Source organism: Dendronephthya gigantea, unplaced genomic scaffold, assembly GCF_004324835.1.
Source record: "Dendronephthya gigantea isolate DGI-Jeju-01 unplaced genomic scaffold, DenGig_1.0 000095F, whole genome shotgun sequence".
Lineage (NCBI taxonomy): Eukaryota > Metazoa > Cnidaria > Anthozoa > Malacalcyonacea > Nephtheidae > Dendronephthya > Dendronephthya gigantea.
Window position 1 is genome coordinate 744891 of NW_021163105.1, and position 25964 is coordinate 770854.

The following is a 25964-nucleotide window of genomic DNA, read 5'->3' on the forward strand; positions in this document are numbered from 1 at the left end:
ATTTTATTCTTACAATAGCTGGTGGGATGTTCTTAAGAATTCCATGTCTTCTTTACTTCATATTTGCAGAAAAGGGAGCAAAAAATGAGAGGAATTTTATTTCTGTCAAGTCTGCTATTGGCATGTTTCATTTTCACCTCCGTTCACTCGCGATCTACATTCAAATTGCATGAAAAGAGAAGAACCGCGAATCAGGTCGACTGGCCGTTCCCAGATGAAACACACGATAAAGATCCTGACGAATACAGAGTATTGGAGTATCGCTACGAAGACAATGATAACAACATCGATACACAATCCTGTCCACGTGCAGGACTTCATGGTGCATGGTTTTGTTAGACGTCAGAATTCCATATTTTATTTATCAAATTGCCTTACAATATTGGCATCATTGTAGAAACTAAATTTGTTATATAGCTATTTGCAGCACGAAATATAGAAGTTATGGAAGTATTAATTGCGTATACAGTTCAAACTATTACTAAGCAGTAAAATTTTAATTTGAACACCGTAGATTCCAATAAATATTCATCGTAGATATCTTTCTTGCAATCCTAGTTTTGTCCTTTTTCTTCATTCCAAGTATTTTGAAATCATTGTTTTGCATCAGATGACCTTCACTGCGCACACAAACAAATTTAATATTGCACAAATTGTTTGAGACAATTGTATAATAATTGTATAATTACAGATTCTTCCGTCCCAGCCTGACTAAACTGTTATCATTTTGTTTAAAACTTCGTTAATTCCATATTAGCTTTATTTGTTGAGGTTACGGAGGATCCTCCTGTACTTGTTGTGTATACATCGCGTTTTGTATTCTTATTGATTTCATGAAATCTTCCTTCCGATGATGTACCGTGATAACGAGCCTTGCCATGACTTGTGTCTGATTCTTCACCTCCACAGAAAAGTTTGTTGTATTTAACTCTAGTTTCACGCGAGAGAACGCAGTAGAAAATAAATACTAGAAGTCCTTGAATTGAGTTGAAAATGCAAAAGAGGTATTGGAAAACTAGTTTCGCATCTCGTACGGCGAGTACGCCAAACAGCCATGTTAATCCTAACACAACCAAGATGGCGGAACCTCTTCTTGCATGTTGCCATCCTGTTGCCCTTTTATCTGCTGCTACTTTACTGCCAGATGAAAGAAGTGAACGGAAGATGAGAACAAACGTGATAGAGTTGACGATGAGGATAAGAACCACTGGAGCTAGGAAAGCGACCTGAAATGCCAGTCCTTTCAGGCGACAACTGTAGTGAAAATGACACGAGAAAACATGAATCGCTCATCGATACGTAAAAACATTTACAATCAAAACAAACAAATTCCAATCTTACAAGTATTCGTCTCCATATTCTTCAATTTCTACTGCGGCTGTTATTATCACAATAATGGCGGGAATACCTGCAGATAATGAAAACATTCGTTGTGATTTATATTTCATCTTAGTCGCGTAAACAACACATCCGTAGCAAGCATGAAAAATGAAATATAAATGTTATTGACAAAGTTATTGATATTGATAATTTGGAATCGTTCTTACCCCATCCAACAACACAGCATTTCAATATATATTTAGCGTGGTAGCTGGGCATGACTTTCACAAAGGCTAGGTACATATTATAAGCTTGAATTGACGTCCAGAAAAACATCGCTAAGACAAAATAATGTAAAGTGATTGCAGCTACACGACATCCAGTGAGTGATGATGTTTTCGAGCGTTCAGCAGCCGCCAAGAACACAATTAATGTGAGGGATAAAGCAACGCAGAAATTGAGAAGAATCTGTGTCGGAGCCTTGCTTCGAAGGTCTCTAAAATTTCAAATCATAGAAATGAAGATGAAATCAAAATAACTCATTCCGTCTGATTAATGGGTTTAGTAAAAAATAATCCGTTGTCATTGCTAGGATCGGTGGTAAATTTTTACTGGAACTGGTAAAGCTATTCGGTTCAATATATAGTTCATCTCGTTAAGATTTCTCATCGAGATAGCACTGGGTCCGTTTAGTTTAGTTTAGGTTTCCTCCTGTAGTAACACTGGATCAATAAGAGATGATCTTTACTGGACCTCTATAGGAAGAAAAGTTTATTAATATATTGATATACTTACTTAAATATAAGTATAGTGATAATGGTTAGAATAAGACCAACCAATGAAATAGCACAACCGATATAACTGATGATACTCAGAGCCTTGTCATGAGTTTCATCTCTGTCGTCGATGTTCACGTCCTGCAACAAGAAAGCATTTTAACATTCAACTTTTGTTGCTAGGCAGTGCTTCGTCAAGTGTAAATATAACATTGGAGCAATGTATGTTTGGATGGATCATAAAACATGAGAAAGGTAGGATGATCTATACTGTGTTATGTACTCAGTAATTGCTGCGTAATTTTACCATCAAAATTGCAAAGTTGGTAAGATGCGTGCAGTGACACGTGACTACGCCATTCAAAGTTCCCTGATAGCTGCACCCCGCTGTTGACCAGTCTCCTTTACCACTTATACTGGTAAAGTTCCAAAATACGCAAGCAGTCGTTTCATCAATCCCCGACTGCAGAGGCTGATACGTCGTTATAATAGGATCTGATAAGTTTGATAGCTGTTGACCTTTCACTGATCCTGATATTACAAAACTATTCTTTTTTCGTATGGTTTTTGCTTCTGGGTCAGGTAGATTTTTTTTGACAGTAGAAAAGAACGAAGTCTTGCGATATATGACGAAGGAAATACGTTGATCTTGGGTCTTTTTGTCTATATCTAAGTTTTTAAACAACGTTCTTGGCATTGTCAACGAGACTTGCGAAATGTTAGGCAATATAGCATATTCACTGTCGTATATTTCAAAGTTATTTGTCGCCTGTTCTAAGATACTTGCAGCTCCAGCGCCTTCAAACAGTTTCGGGTCATATAGCTGTGTGTGAACGGCAATATTTTCCTCGTTCTGGCTAATTTCTTCACCACTTTGTAGAGGAATGCTTTCTAGGTATTCCTCGAGCACCCTTACGATTCTGTGAAGAAATTGAAAGCAGAATGAAGCTCATTGTGGCTACGCAAAGACAGGCAATTCAAATCAATAAAGGTTGTCTTTGTTAATAATAAACTCTAAGTTGTAAACCTACATCTACATAAGCGCGCCAAACATGCATTTGCACTAACCTTGCTGACGCATTGTTGCCCACTTGACTCTCAAGGAGTACATTTTCAGCTGTATTCAAAATATTATCAATTATCTTGACTATATTTGGGCCAGTCTAAAAAAGATAATTGGTCTGAATGATACAACAGTTTACACAGCAGTTTTTGCTCAAAGTGGATTGGCGCTACAAGTTCTGTGTAGATCCTACAATCGGAATAATTGCTGCCCATGCAGAGCTTTTGACTCCGTGCATCTCACCTTATTCAACTGCTTTGTGGCTTTAACGATATCTTCTAAGATTAACGTTGTGAAAACAACATCATCGTTTGTAAATTCTGGAGCATGAAACAGGGTAATATTAAGAAGCTGTTCGCTGGCATTTTGTCTTGATATGTCGTCCATATTTAGCTTCTATATAAATAAGATGAAATATTTTATAAAACAACCTGACCTTCTCCTAACACTTGGACTAATGTAGTTCGCTGTCTGGATCGTAGTAATTGTAATGGGGGTCTCCAATAAATCAAATTTCCGGCGATTCTCTCTCTTCTTTGAAGAATGTTTCTGTTTAAACATCGGGATTGCGTCTTTCTGGAGTCCATGTTCTCTTCATATTACTTACCTTAAAAATCCCCGACAAAGTCAAAGTGAGTTGAGAATCGCTCACGTTCTTGTATTGACACCTAGTCGTATCAGGATCCAGCCAGAATGGATTCTTACAAACGTTCATCTTGTCACATTTACAAAATCGCTGGGCTTTATTAACACCAAATGTGTTATTACCATTAGAGTCTTGTTTTGGAAGTTCTCCGTGTCGACATTGTCGAACTTGCGATGTGTTTGCATCTTGTATCGTCCCCAAAGAAAAATGTTCCTTGAGCAACATCGTCACCTGTTGTGTCATTTTGACATTGGCCTTGAAAGGAAAAGGAAAAATATGGGGTTTTGAGAATGAGATTGCTGAGTCCGCTCTTAAGATCCAGACTAATTTGGTGTGATATTAATCATCCTAGCACTGCATGCAATACTAGCAAGCTAGCTGGGCAGCCCTTTAACGAGGAATAAATATATTTCTCTTCTTACCAAGTGTGTTGGATTGAATATCAACAAACGGTCCTGGCAAATCAGATGTTTGTCTTAATGATGCTATTTTTATTTCATAATCCGTAGCTGGTGTGAGCTGGTCGAGCGAGAGCTTGGCTGGATTCTCGGTTCCGTGTTGTGTTATGAATTGATAGGCTGTCGAGGAACCATTACGTCGGTATAGCGCGGTCGCGTTGAAAACGCCATTTCGTTGAAAAGAAATGCCGAGTTTGGTAGAAGACCTTGAATTGATTTGAATATTGACTGGAGCAGAAGGACCAAATGGATTTGTGCCGAGATGCTGAACTGAAAAATAGAATTTGCAAACGAGAAATTTTCATCTCGGTAATTTCTGCGCTGGAAAGGATTATTGGGTTATTTTTGTTGCAAAAAAATGCAGAAAATCTATCGTAAAGATATCCATTTTTTTGGATGTCTTCATCTAAACATCTCAAGGGTGTCCCTTTAGAGAGATTTCGTTTTGTTGCGGTCTTTTTAAACTGCATTTAGCGTTCTCGTTTTAGACAAAAATGCCAAAATTTACTTACAATTATCAAATAAGGTTGAATTGCTGAACCATTTTCTGTCTTGGCAGTTCACTTTGAGAGGAGGCCAGTTGAAATTTGCTCCTTTGTCGTTTAAATTTTTTATTGGAATGAAACAGGAAGATTTATTGCTCATAAATTCAAGACAGTTTCTTTGACTTATTGGGGATTGTGGACAGGCAGGCAAATGTAAATGACACAAAAGAAATGTAAGTTGATTGAAACAAAGCCGGCTCCCTGCCAACGAACTTAGCAAGTTTGAATATCTGCTCATCTCGTAAACTGCTTCATCTGTAGAGCGGTGGTTGAAATAGTTGCCATTTTCGACTGTTGTTTTGAAATATTCATCTCCCGAGAGTTGGCCACCTTTTGCCGCAGGTCTTCTTATTGAACTGCAAATTGGTGTTGAAGGAGTTTCCTTGCATCCTGATGAGATTGCTCGACGTCGTCTTTGTGGTGGTAGAAACCTTTCCCCTGCAATTGTACATGAAAGTGAATTTGATACGAGTTTTTCATCTTGTAATTCTTATAAAATAACTCGTTCATTTTATTGAAAGAGCAAGTAATTGTGCTAGGGTAGATAGCTGATTTCACATGAACATTTTCCTGTACGTATTGAGTTGTTTTCTGTTGAGCTTTTTTGGCTTTACCAGGATCCTTGCTCCGTGTATTACAAAAGAACGACACCTTTCTTCCTGTGCGCATACCTTCATCTGCAAGCTCCTTTTTTCCTTGTGTTTCATCTTTGGTTAGATCTACAATGGAGATCGAGAACGTACATATCATTTATTATGAGAAGAGATGAAAACATCCCTCCCTACTGGAGGTATTTTGGTTCAACAAACCTAAAGATACTCTGAAAGTAACCCTATACTAACAATAAATTCTGTATCTATCCCATAATATAATTAGCTATCCTTACTGTAACACGTTGCATCGTTCGAAAATTTGCTACATTCCAATTCGTGTGGCCAGTGGAACCTGGAGCGAGCAATAGCGAATTTACAACTCTTGTACACTCGGTCACAGGCTTCGCGACACGGCTTTTGACTGACAAGCGACTCCGGGTCATAACGAGGTAAAAATATCGAACACAGAAATGTCTCTAGCTCACTGGAACAAAATGTGTCGACCAGTGGGTAAAATGGATAGAATTTTAGTTTTGCACTTTCAATGGTCTTATCACCATACATGTTCGGTAGAGCAGTATTCCTGTAGTAATTATAACAAATATCCATTGACCTTGGAATCTCAATCACGCTGGATTCTAAAAAAGTGAATAAAATAAATTTTTATTCCAAATCATTCCACGAACTCAATTTTTTCCCATCAACGTACCGAATGTTCTACTTGTTATTGTACGAAAAATTCCTGGAAATCCATTTCGGTCCATCGTTGCAACTTTGATTTCGTATTCTATTGCTGCAGATAACTTCGGAATGTTTAAAAGATCTCTGCCACCTTCCAAACTTTTGTAACTTGTCTCTGAATTATTCTGTCTGTACAACAGTCCAACCAAGGAGGAGTCCAACGATCTGAAACTCACAGAAATTTCGTCCGCTGTTTTCCGAGAAATTTCTACGTTTGATGGAGGTGGTCGTGGTAGTATAGGAAAAAAGTTTGCACCTAAAAATATAGAAGAGCTATATGTTGTTCACGACTTTTCGAAATCAAATATTTATAGATAGACTTGGTAGATAGATCTGAAAATTGACACGCCTAGCTACTGTGATTTGAGAACAGACACGTCACGTTTTTCCTTTTCGATAATGCGAGAAAACGTGATGTGGAAAAAGGAACAAATTACTAAAATACTAACTAGGAAGTGTGCCATTCGGAGTAAACCATTTCTCATCATTGCAATTTACATCCACTGGTGGCCATTTCAAATCATAATCCATTTGGTTAAACGCTTTCACCGCTTCAAAGCATACGGAGCCGTTACCAAGTACAGCAGTGCACAGACTTTGTGGTTGTGTTTTCGCTGGGCATGAAGGTACATAGACGTGACAGAGAAATAAAGGGAGATATCGTAGACATTCTGTTGCTGCCCTGTGCCGTCTTCGAGCGAACTCTTGCAATACGCTGAGTAAACGTAAATGTCGACTCAGTTCAAATGTGGCTTGAGCCGTTGAGGAGTGCTTGAAGTAATTTATTTGTCCTCCGACGAATGTTGATTGGAAGGGACTGACTGGTCCGTCGCCACGAATTCTCGAGCATATTTCTACTGTTGTTGGCTTGCATTCTCTGACAGATCTCGCACCGCGTTGATTAAGTGGTGGTGGTGGTAGGCCATCATCTTAATAAAGGAACGAGACAGGTTTATAATTCACAATATTATTCGTCGACTAAGCTTTTTAAAACAAGATTTTAACAAGATGAGACAGGTTAAAGGCTGAAGATAGTTTTTACGTTTGGCCTCCAGTAACTCCCAAAGTTGTTCAATGAATCAAATACTTACCATCTTCGTTAAGAATTGATCTTGATGTCGTCGTAACATCTTAATAAAGAGAGCGATATGATCTTAATTGGCGTGAATACATTGATTATTAAGTCATTTCATATTCTACCCATACTATATACTATACCCTTACTATTTCTCGCACAGTGTTTATCAAGCTGGACATACAGAGACAGAATATCTAGCATGAAAATAACTTAACTTGCTTAAATCTAGAATTTGTTTCTTACCAAAGCAGTTTTCATTTGGAAACTTGTCGCACTTGAATTCGTCAGGCCACAAGAATTTCGTGCGTGCAATTGCATAAGAGCAGTCCTCGAAGATCTTCTTACACGTCGACCTGCAAGGATCCTGTCGGCCAAAATAGTATCGTGGAAATACAGCAGAACAAAGAAACGTTTGCAGACAACTGTTGCAAAGCGTGCGAACCAAGGGGAACAAAGGTATCATTCTTGATCTAGCGTTGGATAAGTTGTCTCCAAATTTGTTCGGTAGAACTATCAGTTCATGGGTAGGGCAGATGGAAGGAAGATTATTGACTGATGCACCAGCAGTATCTGTGACAAAGAATTGAAATTTTATAACATTTTCTCTTTTAATGATTATCTAAATTTAAGGGCTTAAGAAATCACTGAAATAATACATAATGTTAAGACAACATTCTTCACTTTTTTGCAATATTCCTTTGTCATTGGTTTTTCAATTGTATCCATGCACTGACGTGACATCACCCGCAAAGCAGGTCTTCTGTGTGGCCAGCCATGTTTTTTTTGCATATAAAAATAATGTAAATAACTCACACATAATTCTGTCAAAATATCCTGGCATTCCGTTTTTTGGTTCCATATTAGCCACAAGAAATTCATAATCTTTGCTGGTGTCGATATTTAAAGTTGCTGGTAGTGAGGTGTGATTGTTGTGGAGATATGCCATTTCTGTGTCCTTCTGTTTGTAGAGAATCTTCACTGCATTTGAAGGATCTGTTAGTTCAATATTCCGTATTCTTTGTTTTCTTAACTGTACAGTTTGTCCAATTGTTTGATAAACTATGTCTGCTGGTGGAGGCAAAATCTCTTGAAACCTGATATCTTTGTACCCAACTTCAGAAAAAATATACAATTGAGGTAGTTAGCCATATATTTCCGTTGAAACATTGAACGTCGTTTTCTGCCAAAGTAAATTAGGAAAGAAAGAAAACTGTAAGAATATATTAACTCACCTTTTGGCGTAACTACTGATGAGTCGATTGAATCGCAATTTATTCGGACAGGAGGCCAGTTAATATTGTATCGATACTGGAATTGTAACCTTTCCACAGAATCAAGACACACCAGTCGGTAAAGTTGACCTGCTTTCTGTCGATCTGTCTCAACAATACTCTTGCAATCATTTTGACTTATTTCAGAACCACCATTGCACTTAGGAAAATACAATCTACACAGGAAATACGCGAGTCTCTGGACACATTGAGTATGCGTTAGACTATTCCTATGATCAACTGCAATCAATGTTGACAACAAGCTAAGTAGTTTGGCGTGTTTACTGAGCTCGTAAGCTGCTTGTTCCTGTGATGTATGATTGAAATAATTTCTGAACGGTTCAGATACTGTGGTGAAGTATGACGTGGTAGTGTTGGGCTTATTTATAATAGAACATATCGACGGCTCGTCCACACTTTTGCACCCTTTATCGTCTGAAAACAGAGAGTTAGAGTTTACTCTTTTGTAATATATATTTGAGGGTATTCTATCATATATCTATTAAACAATATTTCGTTTTTTCCAAGTTCTCTAAGTGATTTGATATATGTTAAAACTTAGCTCACTCACCGGGTGGACCTGGTAAAGGTTTTGGTTCTAGATAAACGAAATATTCAAAAAAGTCAAATCAAGCGAATGCAAGAAGATAATTCCTGCCCTCGAAAAGAATTACTTACGATAGCACGGCGCTTGTTCTTTCAGATTGCCACATTTCAGTTCATCAGGCCATTTAAACCTCAGCTGACTTATTGCGTGTTTACATTTATCAGTTACACGTTCACATAGTGATTTACATGGAGGTTGAATTGCTTGTTCACTTGGAAGGTAGTTAGGAAGATAGGCTGAACATATTAAAGCTTTGAGATCTGATGAACAAGCTGTATTTAAAAGTGGGCCTATTTTGTGAATAGATCGTATAGCTTGGTCTTGCGTCTGATGTCCAAATATATTTGGTAGCTTCGTGAAGTTATATAGACTCGAGCAATATCCCAGTTTAATTTCTTCAACTCCTTCAACCGTCTGCAACTCGATTTTTTCCAAAACACCCGGCAACAACGCTTCGCTGTTTACAGTAGCAACAAAAATTTCATACTTTGTGCTGGCGTTAAGACCACGCAGTACATGCGAGTTCTTGTTGGTGTGTCGGTGCATGTATTCAACATTTGAACCTGATTTCTTGTACAAAATACAAGTCTCTACTGTTGTTCCAAATTTGTACTCTTCTGGGAAACTATTCCATTTGATTTCCAAAAAGTTGTCTGAAATACCTTTGCTTTCAACGCCTGGAGGTGGAGGTGATAGACCACCAAACGTTCGGACTTTTTCAAAGCGAGCTACAAAAATACGATTGTGATATAATAGGTATTATCATGGTGGTACGCAAGTATGGTGCGCTAAGGTACATCATGATATACAAGTATGGTACGATATGGTACACAAATATGGTACGTTTTGGTACATGATGTTTTTTGGTATACAAGTATGGTACGCTATTCTACATGATGGTACACAAATATGGTACAAGTATGGTCCGACATGGTACATGATGGTATACAAGTATGATACATATGCTATGGTAAATAATGGTATACAAGTATGGTACGCTATGCTACATGATGGTACACAATATGGTACGTTTATTAACATGATGGTATTTGATACTTACGTGCTGCACCAGTGCTGATTGTGTTGAAACGCTCACAGTCAACCTGGACTGGTGGCCAAGTGACGTTATATCCTCGATTCAAAAGTTGTTGAATTGCGGAGTTACAGTTCTTTCCAAGTACGTTTCTACATTGAGAAGAGTTGATGGGATAATCTCTGGGAGTTTTAGACCCGCATTTCGGTAAATAAAGGTTGCAAAGAAGGAACGTGATGTCGTTTAAACACTGAGTTACTTCATTTGTCTTGTTAATGTCAGGTTGTTGTGAGATAAGTAGATGAATCAATTTAGCATGTCTGCTCAGTTCATAGAGAGCTTGTTCTTGCGTCTTGTGTCCAAAATAGTTTGAAAATGGATTGTTAACAAAAACGAAATATTTCCCAACTGGAGGTTCTGTTGTTTTTATCTCGGAGCATATTGGTGTACCACCATTGTAGAGGACAGCTGAACATGTCTGATTGCCTGAAATTGAAAAAGCACAATATCGTTTTATTCGTTTCCGCAAACGCTAAATCCAATGGTCAGAGGCAGAAGAATGGTCCAAACATAGTTATGGGATTCCTTAAGCCATGTCTCACCACCGATAACTGAGAATGTGAAGAAAATATTAAACAGAAGAAAGGTTATAAATATTCATGCACCTGTTGGCCTTGGCGATCTTTTAGGATCTATAAAATACAAGTTATAATATTACAATTATTAGATTTTACGTTTTGTGACGAATTTGTGAAAAGTGAAAGTCAAATTTTGGTAGTTCGAGCACGTTTGATCACGTGATGAACACGAAGCCCACCTTTAGAGACACAGTTTCTTTCGTTCCCAAACTTCTCGCAACTTATTCGTTCTGGCCAATGAAAGTTGAGTTTGTTGATTGCGAACTGGCATTCTGTTCTGATATTCTCACATAATGATCTGCATACTGAACGTAGTACCCCTGGCGTGTCTGATTCTTGATGGTACCAGGGAATGTGTACCAAACAGGTGAAAAATATCAGTTCGTGGTGACAAAATGTCGTGATAAGTGGTTGGAATGTATGCATATGAAGTATCGCTTCGTCTTGACTTGTGTGGTTGAAAATATTAGGTTTAGAGAATGACGTTGTATCATATGCTGATTTGCAAATCGGCACTTTCACTTTAAATAAAAATAAACGAAAATATGTTAGAAATATATTCTCGAAAGACATTGGTTTAGATTTACCCTTTTGCATTGCCCCTGAATGTCTCGATATTTCTAGTGCGCCAGATATTGCGGTGGCATCAGTGATGCCTGATGGCTCAGTTAGACCATTGACGTCAAAGTATATTCAGACAGTTCAAGTTTAAAGTCACGAAATAGCAAATTTGATAAAATGGTTTTGAGCTATCACGGAATCCTGAGGAATAATACATTTTGATATATATTTTGGTGTTTTGAAACAGTCCTATAAACCCTCCCTTGGATATCGCGTGCTTGTATACGTGTCTTTTGAGTGAAGTGGAATATATAATAAGTGCATAAGTTAAAGACTTCTTTGTGTTTCTAAAGACTAAACATCTTTGATCTTCTGGCATTTGGAGGAAGATTCCGTTGTATTCCATGGCGCCATGCAGTTATAGATATGAACACATGACAGGCCAATTACGTATATATCGGCAATAATTTTGGCCTATTTTTTACGTTAGTATAGATGGTCGGCTAATTTCAAATCCAATTACTTTTTGACAAACGTACGTCGAACCAATCGTAACATGCATGCTCTCTGTCATGATCTACTAATTTCAAAATACACATTTAGTTTTACATTAATTTTGACGTTGTCTTGAACTAAAACTTCTTTAATGAAGTTTTGCTCTGAGATATATACACCTGTCGACTGATTACCAGCTCTGGCAAGCTGGTGGTGACGGACTATCCTTGAAAACGTTTGGGGTCAATGATGTTTCTACTTATGAGTAAAACGGTTGGGGATTTCCGTGTAAAAACGGTTGGGGAACAGAACTCTGCAGTCTTGACCTTTAAGTCGTATTTTTATCACGAGTACATCCTGCCACTCGGAACCATAAACAAAATTGATTCTTGACCTGTAGACACACCGCAAAGCGCAAGAAGACAAGATATATTCAGTTTCTTTAAAGCGTTGGTTTATTCATACAACAATACAGTTCATATCATCTACGGCTATAGCTTGAATGAGTTGCCTCTATATTGGCTCCTCGTAAAATATATATTATAATATTACAATGTATCGGTAAGCACTTCAGCATGAAAAAGTAAGCTACTACGTCAGACGTTTGTCATGAGTTGTAAGCATGGTCCTATTTGGTCAATATTTATCATTAGTTGATTAAAACTTACCCTTTTCTGACGGTGGCGGCCTTGTTTGGCCATGTGAGAGCCGCACAAAAAAACCAAATAATATTGCAACAGTTACGATACGTCTAAAACATTTCATCAACTTGTTGTAACCGTAGTCCATGTTGAAAGCGTAACAGAATCATGGACTGCCAGAACTAATATTTATCTCTTGTCTCGTGACTGATAAACTCAAGCGTTCTGTTTTGCTGAATGTTAAACTGAAACCGTCGCTTATTAACGAAATCACACCCGTTTCACCTCACTGCATTCTCAATTATGGCAATATTCAGCGTGGGAAGGTGTGAAAGACTGGTCTTAGAGCGGTCGAGCCCGGCGGCACACTGAAGAAAACAACTGATCGTCACTTGTGGCTTTTGGGAAGCTGTTTCCTCAAGTGTGCGCTTTCAACGTCCGATATTCAACATGTTAAATATTTTTGTGCACGTGTGAGCATTTCCTTGCAGTGTGCGCGCGTCCTGAGCTATCACCTTAACAGTGGTGCGAATGCCACTCGCCTAAAATGAAATTACCAGTGGGTAGAACCAGGTGGTAACTACAGGGTGTCACAAAAAAACCGAAAACTATTGCAATCAATCATTGTTAAAATTTGAATGCCGTGTTCACAAATTTTAGCCCGTGGGGATTTAATGCAACTTATAAAATGCTAAATATGAAAAATTTGTGAATATGATTAAATTTAAATTAGCCTTGATATTGCTTCGAAAGGAAATGGTACAGCTGACCGCGGAACAACGAGTGTTTATTGTGATATTAATATTATCCTAACAGAGTGCTTAGGCATTCAAACTCTAACAATTAGATTGTTATGGAACATCGAGACACCCTGTAGTACGTGTGTAAGGAAAATGCAGAATACGACAAGGCACACTTGAGGCAACAGTTCAGCTAACAGTCACCCTTGCCCCTTGGTAAGGTCGAGTATACCGGAATATGGTATATTCAACCTAGATATGGTCGAGTATACCAGAATATGGTATATTCAACCTAGATATGGTCGAGTATACCAGAATATGGTATATTCAACCTTGATATGGTCGAGTATGCCAGAATATGGTATATTCAACCTAGATATGGTCGAGTATGCCAGAATATGGTATATTCAACATTGGTATGGTCGAGTATAGCAGAATTGGTTATATATGGTATATTTAACCTCGGTATGTTCGAGTATACCAGAATAGATGTGGTATTTTCAACCGTTTTTGTTCCGAAAATACTTGACATGTATTCCGAACAAATATACATTTGATATGTATGTACATACTTTGTATAAAATGTATACAATTGATCTGCATTTGATATGTATGTAATGTTATGTATATTACACCCTGATATTACACCTGTTGTCAGTGTTGTGGTGCAACAAAGTGGAAACACAGAATGATTTCAGTTGGCAAATAATTTTAGCAAATATTTGCTGCTACGAAGTTACGAACTCTTTCATGAAATATTTTGAAATATTTTCTGTTTTAATGGATAGCGAATAGTATTGTGAGGCGTTTTGCTAAAGCTGGAAATAATAGTTTATCTGGAAGGTGCTCAAAATGGCTAGCCAAAAACACGGAAAAATTGTTCGTGGGTTTTCAATGGTTGACCCAGAGTTAGTTTCAAAGCTTCACACAGACATAAAGACAAAAGGCAAAGACGACGAGGAAATGGACAATAGTTATGGTTATAATTTTCGAGAGATTGCACACTTCAATTTCACCTTACCAGATTTTTCACAATTCGATCAGGAGCTCGTTGATTTTATAATGAAGGATTTGATTGAGAATTCTACATTAAAAGCTCTTGAGGAGTCAGGTATGATTCTGTTCTAACCTGTTCTACAACAAATAATCCTTCGGCAGTAAACCTCCCTAAATAAAAGGTTCCCAGTTTTACTGGTGGTCATTCATAGGATCATGAACATTGCACACTCTGATGTAAAATTTGATCACTTTTTTTAAATGCTTACATGATTTAACATAAGGTTAGATAATTGAATCAACTAACTTAAATATCTTTTCCAGGTCATCTTAATTGGTGGGTGAAGGGATCCAGCTTGCAACGTTTGTATCCATTGCTGACGTTAGGTGATGGTAACTGTTTACTACACGCTGCATCACTTGGAATTTGGGGCATTCACGATCGATTGTTAAACCTACGTCAGGCAGTCTACCATACACTATCTTCCAACTTAGCGGAGACGACATTGAAGCGACGTTGGCTTTTCTACACATGGGTGAAAAACCTGCAAGAGGGACTGGTGTTTAGTGCAGAAGAGTGGGAGAATGAGTGGAAATCTGTACTTAATATGGCTGATGTTAAACCTAGATCACCACAACAACTATCTACTGTCCCTGAGGGAAATACCATTGAGAATGAGGAAAGTATGACTAAGGAGGATAGTACAGAAAATATCGGTAACAGCTGGCAACCGTCTTATGAAAGTCTGGAGGAAATCCATATTTGTTCCCTAGCACATGCTCTTCGTCGACCAGTCATTGTTGTCTCTGATAACTGGGTTTATGACTTTCATGGCAATGCTATGTCACCGATTCCATTCGCTGGTGTTTATCTTCCAGTTGAGTATGAACCTGCAGAATGTTGCCGTATCCCTCTAGTGCTTGCGTATTCATCATCTCACTTTTCACCTGTTGTGTCAACTGAGCTGTTGCCTCAGATTACAGAAGATAACGCCACTAGTTTGATCACCTCTGATGATGACAAACCTGAGACTTCTTCAGGTAAAAAACGCTACTTTAAACCACTTAGAAATGTACAACTCCTTCAAAATTTCTTCCATACTGTATTTCTTTAGGTTCCGATCCTGATTGTCCCACAACTCATTCAGCATCAAAAACCTCAGATGTTGCAACAACAACACCTTCAACAATTATCCAAGCAATGTCATCATTTATTAAAGTGACAAAATCCACATTATTTGAAGCAGCCAAGTCATTAAGTCCATCAAGTATGCTTACAACTATTCCTACATCACCTACAAACAAAACAATATTTGCGGCAATTCCTCTTGTTGACAAAGATTTGAAAACTTTACCGTTACCATTTGCTGCAATCCCAGATACAAATTGGGATTGGTTGAATCAAGAAAATTGTGAGGACATTGTAAAGGAAAAAACTTTATCAGAAGATAAGCGAATGTCTTTGCTTAAAAAGTATCTTGATGTTGCTGAAATTGATATTACTGACAATGGGGGTCAGCGTCAGGAAGTATCTGGTGAAGCTGATGGTGAAACAGGAAAGAATCAAGCAGATGTAAAAGAACAATCTGATCAAGTTGAATTAAACCAAACCTATAAAATTCCAGTTGCTGTTCTGCCTTGTGATAACCAACCAAGTTTTTATAAAGAAGTGATTAAAGGGTATTTAGAAAAAGCCAAACAGAGATTTGATTTTGATAAAGAAACAAAAGTAATCAAACCAGAACCGACTGAAAGCTTGAAATGTGCAAATGATGGATGTGATTTATATGGCACTGTTGCAAATAATTATCTTTGTACAAAGTGCTTTCAACTTCAAACGAAATCAATTCATTCAATTGTAAAGTATCAAGAACATCATCAGCCTCCTCCATACAATCCACCCTCGTATTCAGATGCAGTCGGTAATGATCAAGTATTTTATTCTCCAAGTTTTACAGGCCAATCGTCAGACAGTTCATCAACAAAAGAGATGACAACTTTGAAAGAAATGTCCACGCAATGTCGAGCTGACGGCTGTACATTCTATGGCACTTCCGATAAAAATGGATTTTGTTCAAAGTGTTATGAAAAAAACAAAAAGTAACAGTGAGGAGATAGTTAAATGCAGAAGTTTTTAAACAGAACAAATAGTGCTTTATTGCAAATTCAAGTAGAAAGATAGACATAACTGTAGACTCTGACAGTGAAACTGTGGACACTTATGATGTGCTTATTTCATTTTGTGTCAATGATAAATACAACAAACAAAATTGAAAACATTTAATATTGCTTTTAAGTAAACTTGTTTAATTTTTTCCTAAGTAATCCTTGGTGTACCCTGTGTCTCATTAAGTATTTTCCCTCCAGGTGGAACACTGGAATGTCATATTTGTATCTATCAAACCATGCTTTGTTTTCAGCCAGTGTGATGTCCACCTTCTTCAATACAAACTAAAACAAACAGTTTTTAAAGAGTATTAATTATTCATACAATAAATATACATCAAATATTAGCAAATAAAATGCCTGAAAATTACCAAATGCCTAAAGGGTTCCAATTTTTCAATGGCTTCATCACATAGAGAGCAATCTTCCTGAAACGTAAATGAAAATGTGTTAAATAATTTAGTTGGAAGTTCAGTTATATATATATGAGAGCCCAGCACCTAGATATGTCCTCAGTTGTGAGATCATCAGCCACATGAAGTTCCAGTGCTTCATACGTATCTTCAGTTCATATATAGAGGTCAGACTGGCAGTTCATATACAGGGGTCAGATGCAGATGGCTAAGGCCTGTACCTTTGTAAACATTTCTAGAACTGGTAATCCATCTTCCTTGCAGTTACCAAACGTTCTAATTACTAGAAATCCAGCACTCTTACTGTCACCAAGCGTTCTAATTAATGGCTGAAGCGATCTAATTATAAAATTCTTTGAAAGTAGAGCCATGATTGATAGAAAGTCCCATTTAATTATGATTAAGAGCCTGCAAGTCTATAGTTGCCGGCTTACTTGGTGTAATTTTCATGAAGTGAAGCCCGATGAATCACCCTAAGCGCATGCGTACGACTGCGTGATATCATAAACGTCCAATTAGTGTCCGAATTTAATTAACATTAATTATTAATTGGGTCATTTTACAAAGTCGAAGAAACGTGTGCGCAAGTAAATGAATATGTGAGGTTAAGATTTTACAAAAAGCGCAGAAACCTGTTGCGGCAAAATGGCCAATAATACAACGCATATTCATGAAAATCATGAAGACCACGTTCCTCCGTACGCTGTGTTATTCATCTTCACTGCGTGTTGCATTGGAGGTAAGAACGCCACTCAGTTCACTGCAGATCTCACTTTCATAAATCAATATTTCTGATGAAATAGTTTAAATAGTGCGACCACTGTATATACTTCACTTCTGGAAACAAATCACGATAGCCTCTTGCTGTTCTCACCAACTCATGCTCATCTTTTCATCTTCCATTTATTCCAAGGTCTCATGCCTGCGTGTGTTCTAACACGGTACATTCATATTGCAGCGAAGCTGACTCATGAAAGCTTCTTTTGAAACGACACTTATGAAAGGTTCATTTTACGTTTTTAGCGTTATGTCGGCAGATTATGAAAGGATGGCCGATTCCGTACACAGTTGTACTAATTTTCCTTGGCTTGGTCTTTGGTATCTTTTCCGCGAGCTTTGAAGATGTTCAAGTGTAAGTAGATATATTTAGTTTGCAATTATCCGCGATACACCATTTGTAAACTCTTTAAAATACTTTCCGCAAAAAAAGCTGTTCTAGCCGGCTGTGAATGATTGATCTGCTTTCCTCAACTGAAAGCCTGATGTCTAATGAACTAAATTTGCCTTTTGCTATTTCTGTAGGTACACGACCATGGCGAGTCAAAATCCACATCTTATTCTCACGACTTTCCTTCCAGTGTTGTTGTTTGAATCAGCCTTCGCTATGGATGTTCATACCTTCTATAAGATGTTTTGGCAGGTAGAGTTACGTTTTAAATAAGTTTGCATAGTGTAGGTTTTCATATTATAAGATATGTTCTAGTCGCAGTGAAAGGAAACAATGTTCCACATTCAAAAAGTCTATCAATTTATTCATAGATTGTGTATCTTGCCGTTGTTTGTATGGCTATAGCTTCAGCTCTTGCTGGTGTTATGGCAAAACTTGTTTTCACATATGATTGGAGTTGGTTTGTGGCTCTCATGTTTGGATCGATCATCAGCGCTACAGATCCTGTCGCTGTTGTTGCATTACTCAACGAACTTGGTAAATTCTGGTTTTTCATCTCAAACCCTTCATGGTCCAAAATGGAAAGCATTGTGCGGGAACTATTATTACAATGTTATTTTTTCTTTGCAGGTGCTTCGAAGCAACTTTCAACGATCATTGAAGGAGAATCCTTATTAAATGATGGCATGGCAATTGTGCTTTATAAGATATTCTACAACTTATCTTTCTCGTCCATGACAGGTTACCCTATATTTTCTACCATAAACAACTAAACAAGACTAGGTTGCTTTGTGCATCAGTGAAGTAACTACGGATGGAAACTAGCCATAATTATTGAAGTACGTGCGTCTTCTTTCTACTTCTAGCGACTGAGATTGGTCTGTACTTTCCCCGTGTGGCTCTTGGCGGATTCTTTTTTGGTCTTGTCATTGGCAAGATTGTTGTGTTTTGGTTACAACGTGTATTTAATGACGCCATGGTTGAGATTACAATAACTCTTGCATCAACATACCTGACGTATTACATCGGGGAAGAAGTGCTTGGTGTATCTGGAGTGCTGGCAGTTGTAATGCTGGGCATTGAAATCAACTCCCAGAAAACAAGTATCAGCCCTGAAGTGGAAGTTTTCCTTCACAAGTACGTTGTAAATTGTAATTATTTAATTTTACTTCATTTTCTCCATTTGGCAGGAAAAACTCGAGGTACAAGTGTGTTGTTTTCATGTTGAGTTAACTGAAAGGATATCTCAAGTGCTTTTTTGTTTTATTTTTTAGGTTTTGGGAAATGCTGGCATACCTAGCCAACACTTTGATTTTTATAATGGTCGGTGTTGTTATCACTGAGAAAGCTTTGAGTGAAATCGATCTGAGAGATGGCTTTCTTATCATCGTTGATTACCTTGGCATCTGTGTGATAAGGTGCATTAATTGTACTTAAATAGTCCTTTTACACTATAACGTTTCTCCTTTTTGATTATTATATAGACAGGGCTAGCTTAATTGCATCCGTTTGCATGCATTTTATCATTTTAGAGCAACAGTCTTGATGATGGCCGGACCAGTTTTAGCTCGTATTGGGTATGGATTGACCTGGCAAAATGCTGTTATTTTATGTTGGGGAGGATTACGCGGTGCAGTTGGCTTAGCTTTGGCCTTGCAAGTCGCCCTGGATTACAACACAGTTGGTAGTAAGGTGAGTAACAATTTCAACAACAGGCCTGGCCCTACTCAGGATTTCATGCACTTTGACTTTGGGTGCTGCGTTGTTAAGGATTGGAAAGAAGAAAGATTCAATCTGTTCTAGGTTCTGATTCACACCGCTGGTATTGTGATTTTCACGCTATTCCTAAACGCGACGACCATCAAGAGACTACTTGAGATCCTTGGTATGAGTGAGATATCCGACTCTAAGAAGATAGCAATGGCGAACGCCGTTAAACGTTTGCAAGACACGACCACAAGAACTTTCAAAATGCTCAGAACTGATCGCTTCCTGGCTGATGCTCACTGGTCGTTAGCTGAGAATGTTTGTCAAATACACAATCCTTATATAGCGGATGAAGACGTTCACGAGGTAAAATAGTTTCAAAACTAGCAGTTGGAACATCAACTGTTTTTGCCATTTATCCATGCACTTGGTCTTCTGTGGTCTTCCAAGTCAAATGCGATTCTCTTATTTCCTTATAAATAGATCGTTGAAGGCGAACAACAGTTGGTCGTAATACGTCACAGCACATGCCCATCATGCTCTTCGAATGTTCCAAATCAACCCTCGCCCAAAGAGTTTGCTGAAATGACGGAGGAGGGACGACTGCGCATGATTAAAGCTCAGAAGGTCAGTTATTGGAAACAATTTGAGCATGGCATGCTGTCTCGTGACGCTGTTCAAGCTCTCATGGCAACCGCTGACACGGCTATGGATACACAAGACAGGTGAGACTCTTTGACGTGTTGTCCTGGGGCGAGGAATGCCACCATGTTGACCACGTCAAATATCAAGATTGATGAGTCTTACGACTTGTTTCTATGATTTTTAGATGTATTGAACTGAATGACTTAAACGTTCACTGGGAAGTCCCGCCTTTCTTACAAAAAATGGTAATTCAGTTTAATCAGTCTTTTTGCCATTAATGATTTTAACTTGTTTTTGAAAACTCTTGTTTCACTGTTAAACTCAGCTACAATACTACTGTGAGTGAAATTCAAGCTATTTGCTTCTTTATTCTCTACAGAAAGATAAAATTGAGAGCTTGAAGAAGATTGATCCAGCTGAAAACATTCCACCGCCGGACTCTCCGATACGTCGTCGTCTATATTATATTGCTACAAACTTCTGGTTCGATACGACCGTCAATGTTCTCATCATCATAAACATGATTCCTATAGCGTTGGAACTGAGTGTTGATGAAGACGTGTCTTATTACATTGTCTTGCGAGTTCTCAACTATATATTTTGTACTATCTACGTCTCTGAAGCGGTTATCAAGGTAGTTCTTGCTTGCAAATTTTCCGCAGTATCTACAACCTTATTTTTGTCTCCCAATTTTATCATTGAAGAATGAAGATTACCAATGTGATTAATACCTTTGTCGAGTAACTAAACTAATCGTTTCTTTTGCGTTAGTGTGTGGCTTTTGGTCGACGTTACTTCACTGATTATTGGAATTTATTGGATTTCCTTATTGTCATATTCTCCCTCGTTGACATAGTCATTGATATGGCTACGAATGGCGCTACGGGAAGCTTTTCACCAGCAATTCTCAGAGTCGCAAGAGTCTTTAGAATCCTCAGAATGGGACGTCTGCTGAGGTTACTTAAGGTTGGAAAATATGTTTTTTAAAGTATTGTTACTTCGGATAGCCTGCCGGGATACGTCCCGGCCGATTGGGATAAATGTAATGCGATTATTGTGTGATCCTGGGTGGAAATTTAACACCTTTTTTCATGCTAGACCATGATGCCGAAGATTATCAGCATGATAAACGACATCATCCATCGGCAGTTAAGTTTTGGTTACGACGTTGGCAAAGGATTTATCGTTGGAGAAGAAGAAGTGTCAAAGAATATCCATCAAATGGTCGCTGATAAAAGAGTTGCACGTGACTTGAAAGCAAGATCGGAGAAGAGTCGGCTTGACGTCGTCAAAAGCCTGGGTAAGCTCGCTTGAAAAATGTTAGGCAGTTAAGACATAAACTATAGGGTAGCCTATATAGAAATCAATACCATTTATGTAATTACTTATGGAATATTTTTTGTCCTAAGGTCTTCTGCAAAGAGAATATCCCGGTATTGCAATCTCAGTGAAGACTCGTCAGTCAATTCGTTCCGTGTTAAACACAGCCATGGAAACCGTTCATAATCTTCGTGGAGGGGGTCTACTGGATGAGACTGAGGCTAAGAAATTAGAGAAGGTTGGTCGACAAATCACCTAACGTCCCCTCCCTCCCTAAGTCTCATTTATATCAGTGGTCACTAGATATAGCTAAGTTGTAGTTAAAAGTTGACATAAGATTGCATCCATTTCATTTTTAGTGTATTTAAGAAATGTTATATTGTTATTTTAGCTTGTGGAGGTGAAAATGAAACGACAGCTTAGTGCGCCATCTTATATTCCTCCTCCTTCGCCTGAGGTGCTGTTGCGAAGCACAGTCTGGTTGGAAGGAATGGGCGAAGACGTCATTGACTGTATCACGAATATTGCAGAGGAAAAGGTGTTTGACAGCGGCGAAACTATTGTACGTCAAGGCGACAAAACCGATGGAATGTACCTTATTATATCTGGTCTGGTAAAGGTGTGTATATCTCGTTACTCCATCTAAATAACTCCGGAATTGACGCAATTCTCGTATTCATTTTCGGAATAACATTCACGACTGTTCAAATGCTAAATTTGGAGTCATCCTACGTAGTCCGGATAACGAAATCTTTGCTGATCCGATCTTTTTATATTTCTTGTGTAACCCCTTTTATTATGGTACCGTATATGTGCATTTTGAAAACACAACTAGTCTTATCAGCCGAACGTGTGATAGCATCTTAAGAGTCACGAACAACTATAGCAACTTCGGTTAAAACCGAATTCGATATACGATAAATCAGGTCCATTTTGCATTGTTTAGATATAAAAGCACAAGTTATTTATTTATATAACGTTGCCACGGTCATAGATGTAGAGAACACTAGAATAATCACTGAATCTGGACATTTTGAAGTGGCTCTTGTCCGATTGTGAATACTTGAAAATCTGCAGGCAGCATTTTCACATACATGTACATATATAGTCTGGTTTGTGCCTACTTGAAGAACTGCGATACAGAACGACCTCTTGAGAGTCAAGTGGTGCCAATTACCAATTACCCTCCTCAAAACCTCCGTGCATGTATTAAATGCAATAACAAAACTTGTATTCCTCTAAGGAGACAATCACTTGTAAGTCAAGTAGTTAAAGATTCAAACTAGCATCGCAGGAAACCCCTTTTTGAACCTCTTAAGATACATGCAAAACTCAAGAGCTTGTTAATGGTCGTAAAAGTTTTATAACAACGGTTTTCAGGGAAGAGTGCCGGTTGACCCAACCTTGAAGATACAATGATATGTTCAATGTTGTTTCTGGGCATTCGTATTCATGTTTTGGATCGCATATTTCTGAAAATGCACACATTCAAGGCTTCAAGCCACGAGCAAAAAGGACTTTTATAATAAATACGTGATCTATGATCTTCGTGTTGGTCAAAATCTTTGTCGAATACGACCTAACGATTGCAAGGAACCTCTTTCGTCACTTTAGCCCACAACACAATCATATTTTATAATATCACATGCACTATAGACCAGGGCGGTTTGTATCAAGCCCGTTTATCTTAAACGGTGGATAAGTCAAAATTAAATAACATGCACTCTTACATCTCTCTTGAATGAGTCAACTTGAATATTATGCACTGAACATGCAGTTGTAAACAGTATCTTCGTATTAAGGTTAAAAACATTTAGTTTGCTTCTTGAATAAAACGATAGACTTGCTTTCTATTTTGAACTTAACCACCGTTTAAGCTAAACGGGCTTGATACAATTATCAGCTATCATGGCTGTATATTTTCTAGGGCTTCGTTATCTGTATCGGCTGTAAAACGACATTCGAAATTGATTTGTTTAGTCACGTTCCTGTTCGAACATTTTTAGATGATCGGTGTTTCAGTCCCGCATAAGGATGCCGCCGACGATACTAGAATGTCTTTAGGAGAGATGAACGTGCAGACAGACTACCTCTGCGCTGGAAATATTGTTGGAGAAATGGGTTTATTGACAGAGTCTGCTAGGAATGCCTCTGTTATTTGCGAGACTACTGTTCAGGTGACTAAATGTAGTTTAGTATGTTTTTTTCTGATTCATGATAGAGCCATGCACAAGCATGTATTAATGTCATACTTGAATTTTAGGTGTATTTGCTTACTCTTGAAAAGATGCAGAAAGCGCTCCAGCTGTACCCAGCGCTAACTGAGAGCATTTGGCGCGTTTGTAGCATTCGTATCGCAGTTCCCCTGCTTATGGCCCATCCAACGTACAACGAATGGAACAAGGAAAAGATCAGATTGTTCTGTGAAAAATCAACTATGGTCTCTCTACCCTGTGTTGGTCAGAGTCAGAGAACATTTATACCATCCCCTGATACTGTGGAGCTGGTTCTTATTCATGGAAAAGTCACGTGTATTTCGAATAGGGAAACATATGAAGGCCCTTGCATCCTTCCCAATGGTGATGAGAGATTACTAGTTCACCAGACCGACGGCACTCCGCCAAGGATCTTGGAAATTCAGGGGCATGACTCAGAATCAAACCCAGCGACTACTCGACTACAAAATATTATCGAGGAGGATTTTGCTGGTAAGTAGCTGTTCTTTCAGCCTCTGAGTTGGAGAATCATTCGTTGAAAAACGACGTGTATTTTTTATTGTATTTTTTAAAGACTTTTCACCAGCACATCGTCGGAAAGAATCCTCATTAGTTTTTTAATTTCAGACAATGGAAAAAAGACGACAAACAGTGTGGAGAAATGTTCAGTCAGTGCAACTGAAGTGAAATTCCGTGGGAGTACCCCTCCACCTGTCAGCCGTCCCTTGGAACCCCTTCCCAACCGGTACAAAGGAATGCCTTTATCTGTTTCCATGGCACCAGAAAATGATTCTTCAGAACTCACAGACGTGTATGAGAAGTAAAGGTTTGTGTATGGCGCTCCTCACTTCTGGATTATTTCATCAGTAATTTCATACTGTTACTATATGCATATATATTATGTCAGGAAATATTTGGTATTTTTTTAAGTGTTTTTGTACACACTTCGTGACATTTCAAATGACATTTGCTTCACGAGTAATAAAATTGTTGTTCAAGCACGTTTCATAGCAGGTATTGATTACCTTCGATGTTTTACAACCTTTCCTGAAACCAACTCTTGAATTTTACAAAAATATGATTTTGTACTTCAGTCAAAAGCCAAACATAGTCACCGACGAAAATAGTCACCGACGAATATAGTCACGGTAGTATCTCGTTTTCGGTAACTCCAGAATGTTTATCCGAAGGTTTTGATAAAATCTGCTAAATGGAAAGTCTATTTCTGGCCGAGAAAACTTTTAAGGAAGAGCGAACCTTTTCAGTAAAATTACCGCAGGGCAACAACTTTGATAACGAAGATAAGTGCTCCATGTTGCTGGAAGCAACGGTAAGTGTTTTCCGGATAATATAGCTATATAGTAACATGTATATATATATATAACAACACCATTTCAGACCAGTCTTGATGTGAGAAAGTACTGCTAAAAAAACAACGGTTCGAAGCAATGACGTCATACGTATGTTTCTGTTTCATACATTGAGATGTGTTGTCTCTGTCGCCGACAAACCTGAACAGTTGACTTTATTAATTTATCTATTTCACTCCACAACTGATTTAAACATCGGAAAACGTGCTGTACAACAAGAAAGATCCCAATATCAAATCATTTCGCTAAATAATTTGACTGAAGCAGTAAACTGACGTGCGTGTTCTAATCAATTCTCTTGAAGAGATCAGTAAGGCTGCTTAGATCATAGTGGGGTCATATTCATCTTGACTGAGATCAACTGAGATCTAGAATTTTATTGCACTTTTAAGTGTAGAGTATTCAAAAGATCTCAGCAATGTCATTTTTACCAATATGCACTTCGATCAAACATATTTTGATAAGTGTCCAACCTTTTAAGACCTAATTAAACGTTAGCAGATGGCTTGAAAATATACTGAGAAATACGGAAGAAAAGTTCGAGGAATTTGTGATTTAATTGTCCAGCGAATGCGTACATGAAAAATCTTTTAAATATATATCATAGAATATACACACTCTATTAACATTCAGTTGCATGGTGGTCCCTACTTTATATGTGTAGGTCAAGTGCAAGTTATTATTTATAAATATACGTCAAAATGTTATTATACCATAAGGATCATTTCGCGTCCGTCAACTACAATGCTCTTGAAAA

At 38.0% G+C, this 25964-nt stretch overlaps 4 protein-coding genes across 6 annotated transcripts in view; 2 read left to right on the forward strand and 2 right to left on the reverse strand.

Annotated features, from left to right (window-relative positions):
• Window positions 1-24808, forward strand: part of LOC114533936 (sodium/hydrogen exchanger 10-like) — a 31887-nt gene extending 7079 nt beyond the window's left edge. The window contains exons 2-20 of one of the 2 annotated variants that reach the window (XM_028555569.1): window positions 2280-2351; window positions 17805-17913; window positions 18084-18201; window positions 18321-18486; window positions 18580-18690; window positions 18816-19086; window positions 19224-19367; window positions 19482-19641; window positions 19753-20022; window positions 20140-20381; window positions 20486-20546; window positions 20681-20935; window positions 21073-21267; window positions 21400-21601; window positions 21711-21859; window positions 22013-22240; window positions 23628-23798; window positions 23885-24329; window positions 24465-24808. In XM_028555569.1, the coding sequence (XP_028411370.1) occupies window positions 2321-2351; window positions 17805-17913; window positions 18084-18201; window positions 18321-18486; window positions 18580-18690; window positions 18816-19086; window positions 19224-19367; window positions 19482-19641; window positions 19753-20022; window positions 20140-20381; window positions 20486-20546; window positions 20681-20935; window positions 21073-21267; window positions 21400-21601; window positions 21711-21859; window positions 22013-22240; window positions 23628-23798; window positions 23885-24329; window positions 24465-24661 (3525 nt within the window). In that variant the 5' untranslated portion in view covers window positions 2280-2320 and the 3' untranslated portion in view covers window positions 24662-24808. Of the gene's footprint in view, window positions 1-2279; window positions 2352-17804; window positions 17914-18083; window positions 18202-18320; window positions 18487-18579; window positions 18691-18815; window positions 19087-19223; window positions 19368-19481; window positions 19642-19752; window positions 20023-20139; window positions 20382-20485; window positions 20547-20680; window positions 20936-21072; window positions 21268-21399; window positions 21602-21710; window positions 21860-22012; window positions 22241-23627; window positions 23799-23884; window positions 24330-24464 lie in introns of those variants that run through there. The other variant, XM_028555571.1, reaches the window with a different exon arrangement.
• On the reverse strand, window positions 73-12822 carry LOC114533935 (adhesion G-protein coupled receptor G6-like). 2 transcript variants are annotated; one of them, XM_028555567.1, is made up of 17 exons: window positions 12494-12822; window positions 10949-11290; window positions 10797-10823; window positions 10159-10617; window positions 9170-9826; window positions 9063-9089; window positions 8453-8926; window positions 8034-8333; window positions 7464-7790; window positions 7234-7272; window positions 6592-7071; window positions 6111-6398; window positions 5695-6039; window positions 5480-5527; window positions 4776-5246; window positions 4228-4533; window positions 3836-4060 (listed from the first exon to the last, which is right to left on the reverse strand). In XM_028555567.1, exons 1-17 carry the CDS (start codon window positions 12612-12614, stop codon window positions 3930-3932), a joined length of 4842 nt encoding a protein of 1613 aa, XP_028411368.1. In that variant the 5' UTR covers window positions 12615-12822; the 3' UTR covers window positions 3836-3929. The 2 variants fall into 2 exon arrangements, with proteins under 2 accessions (XP_028411369.1, XP_028411368.1); XM_028555568.1 differs by lacking the exons at window positions 4776-5246; window positions 5480-5527; window positions 5695-6039; ... (10 more) ...; window positions 10949-11290; window positions 12494-12822 and adding exons at window positions 73-1254; window positions 1342-1408; window positions 1548-1816; ... (2 more) ...; window positions 3165-3259; window positions 3403-3555 and having other exon boundaries at window positions 3767-4060; window positions 4228-4315.
• On the forward strand, window positions 13916-16382 carry LOC114533938. The gene is made up of 3 exons (XM_028555573.1): window positions 13916-14317; window positions 14527-15243; window positions 15318-16382. The coding sequence occupies exons 1-3, from the start codon at window positions 14059-14061 to the stop codon at window positions 16304-16306; spliced, it is 1965 nt and encodes a 654-aa protein (XP_028411374.1). The 5' UTR covers window positions 13916-14058; the 3' UTR covers window positions 16307-16382.
• On the reverse strand, window positions 16392-17170 carry LOC114533939 (glutaredoxin-like protein C5orf63 homolog). The gene is made up of 3 exons (XM_028555574.1): window positions 17003-17170; window positions 16740-16796; window positions 16392-16653 (listed from the first exon to the last, which is right to left on the reverse strand). Exons 1-3 carry the CDS (start codon window positions 17150-17152, stop codon window positions 16495-16497), a joined length of 366 nt encoding a protein of 121 aa, XP_028411375.1. The 5' UTR covers window positions 17153-17170; the 3' UTR covers window positions 16392-16494.
• Window positions 24809-25964: the final 1156 nt, after the last annotated feature.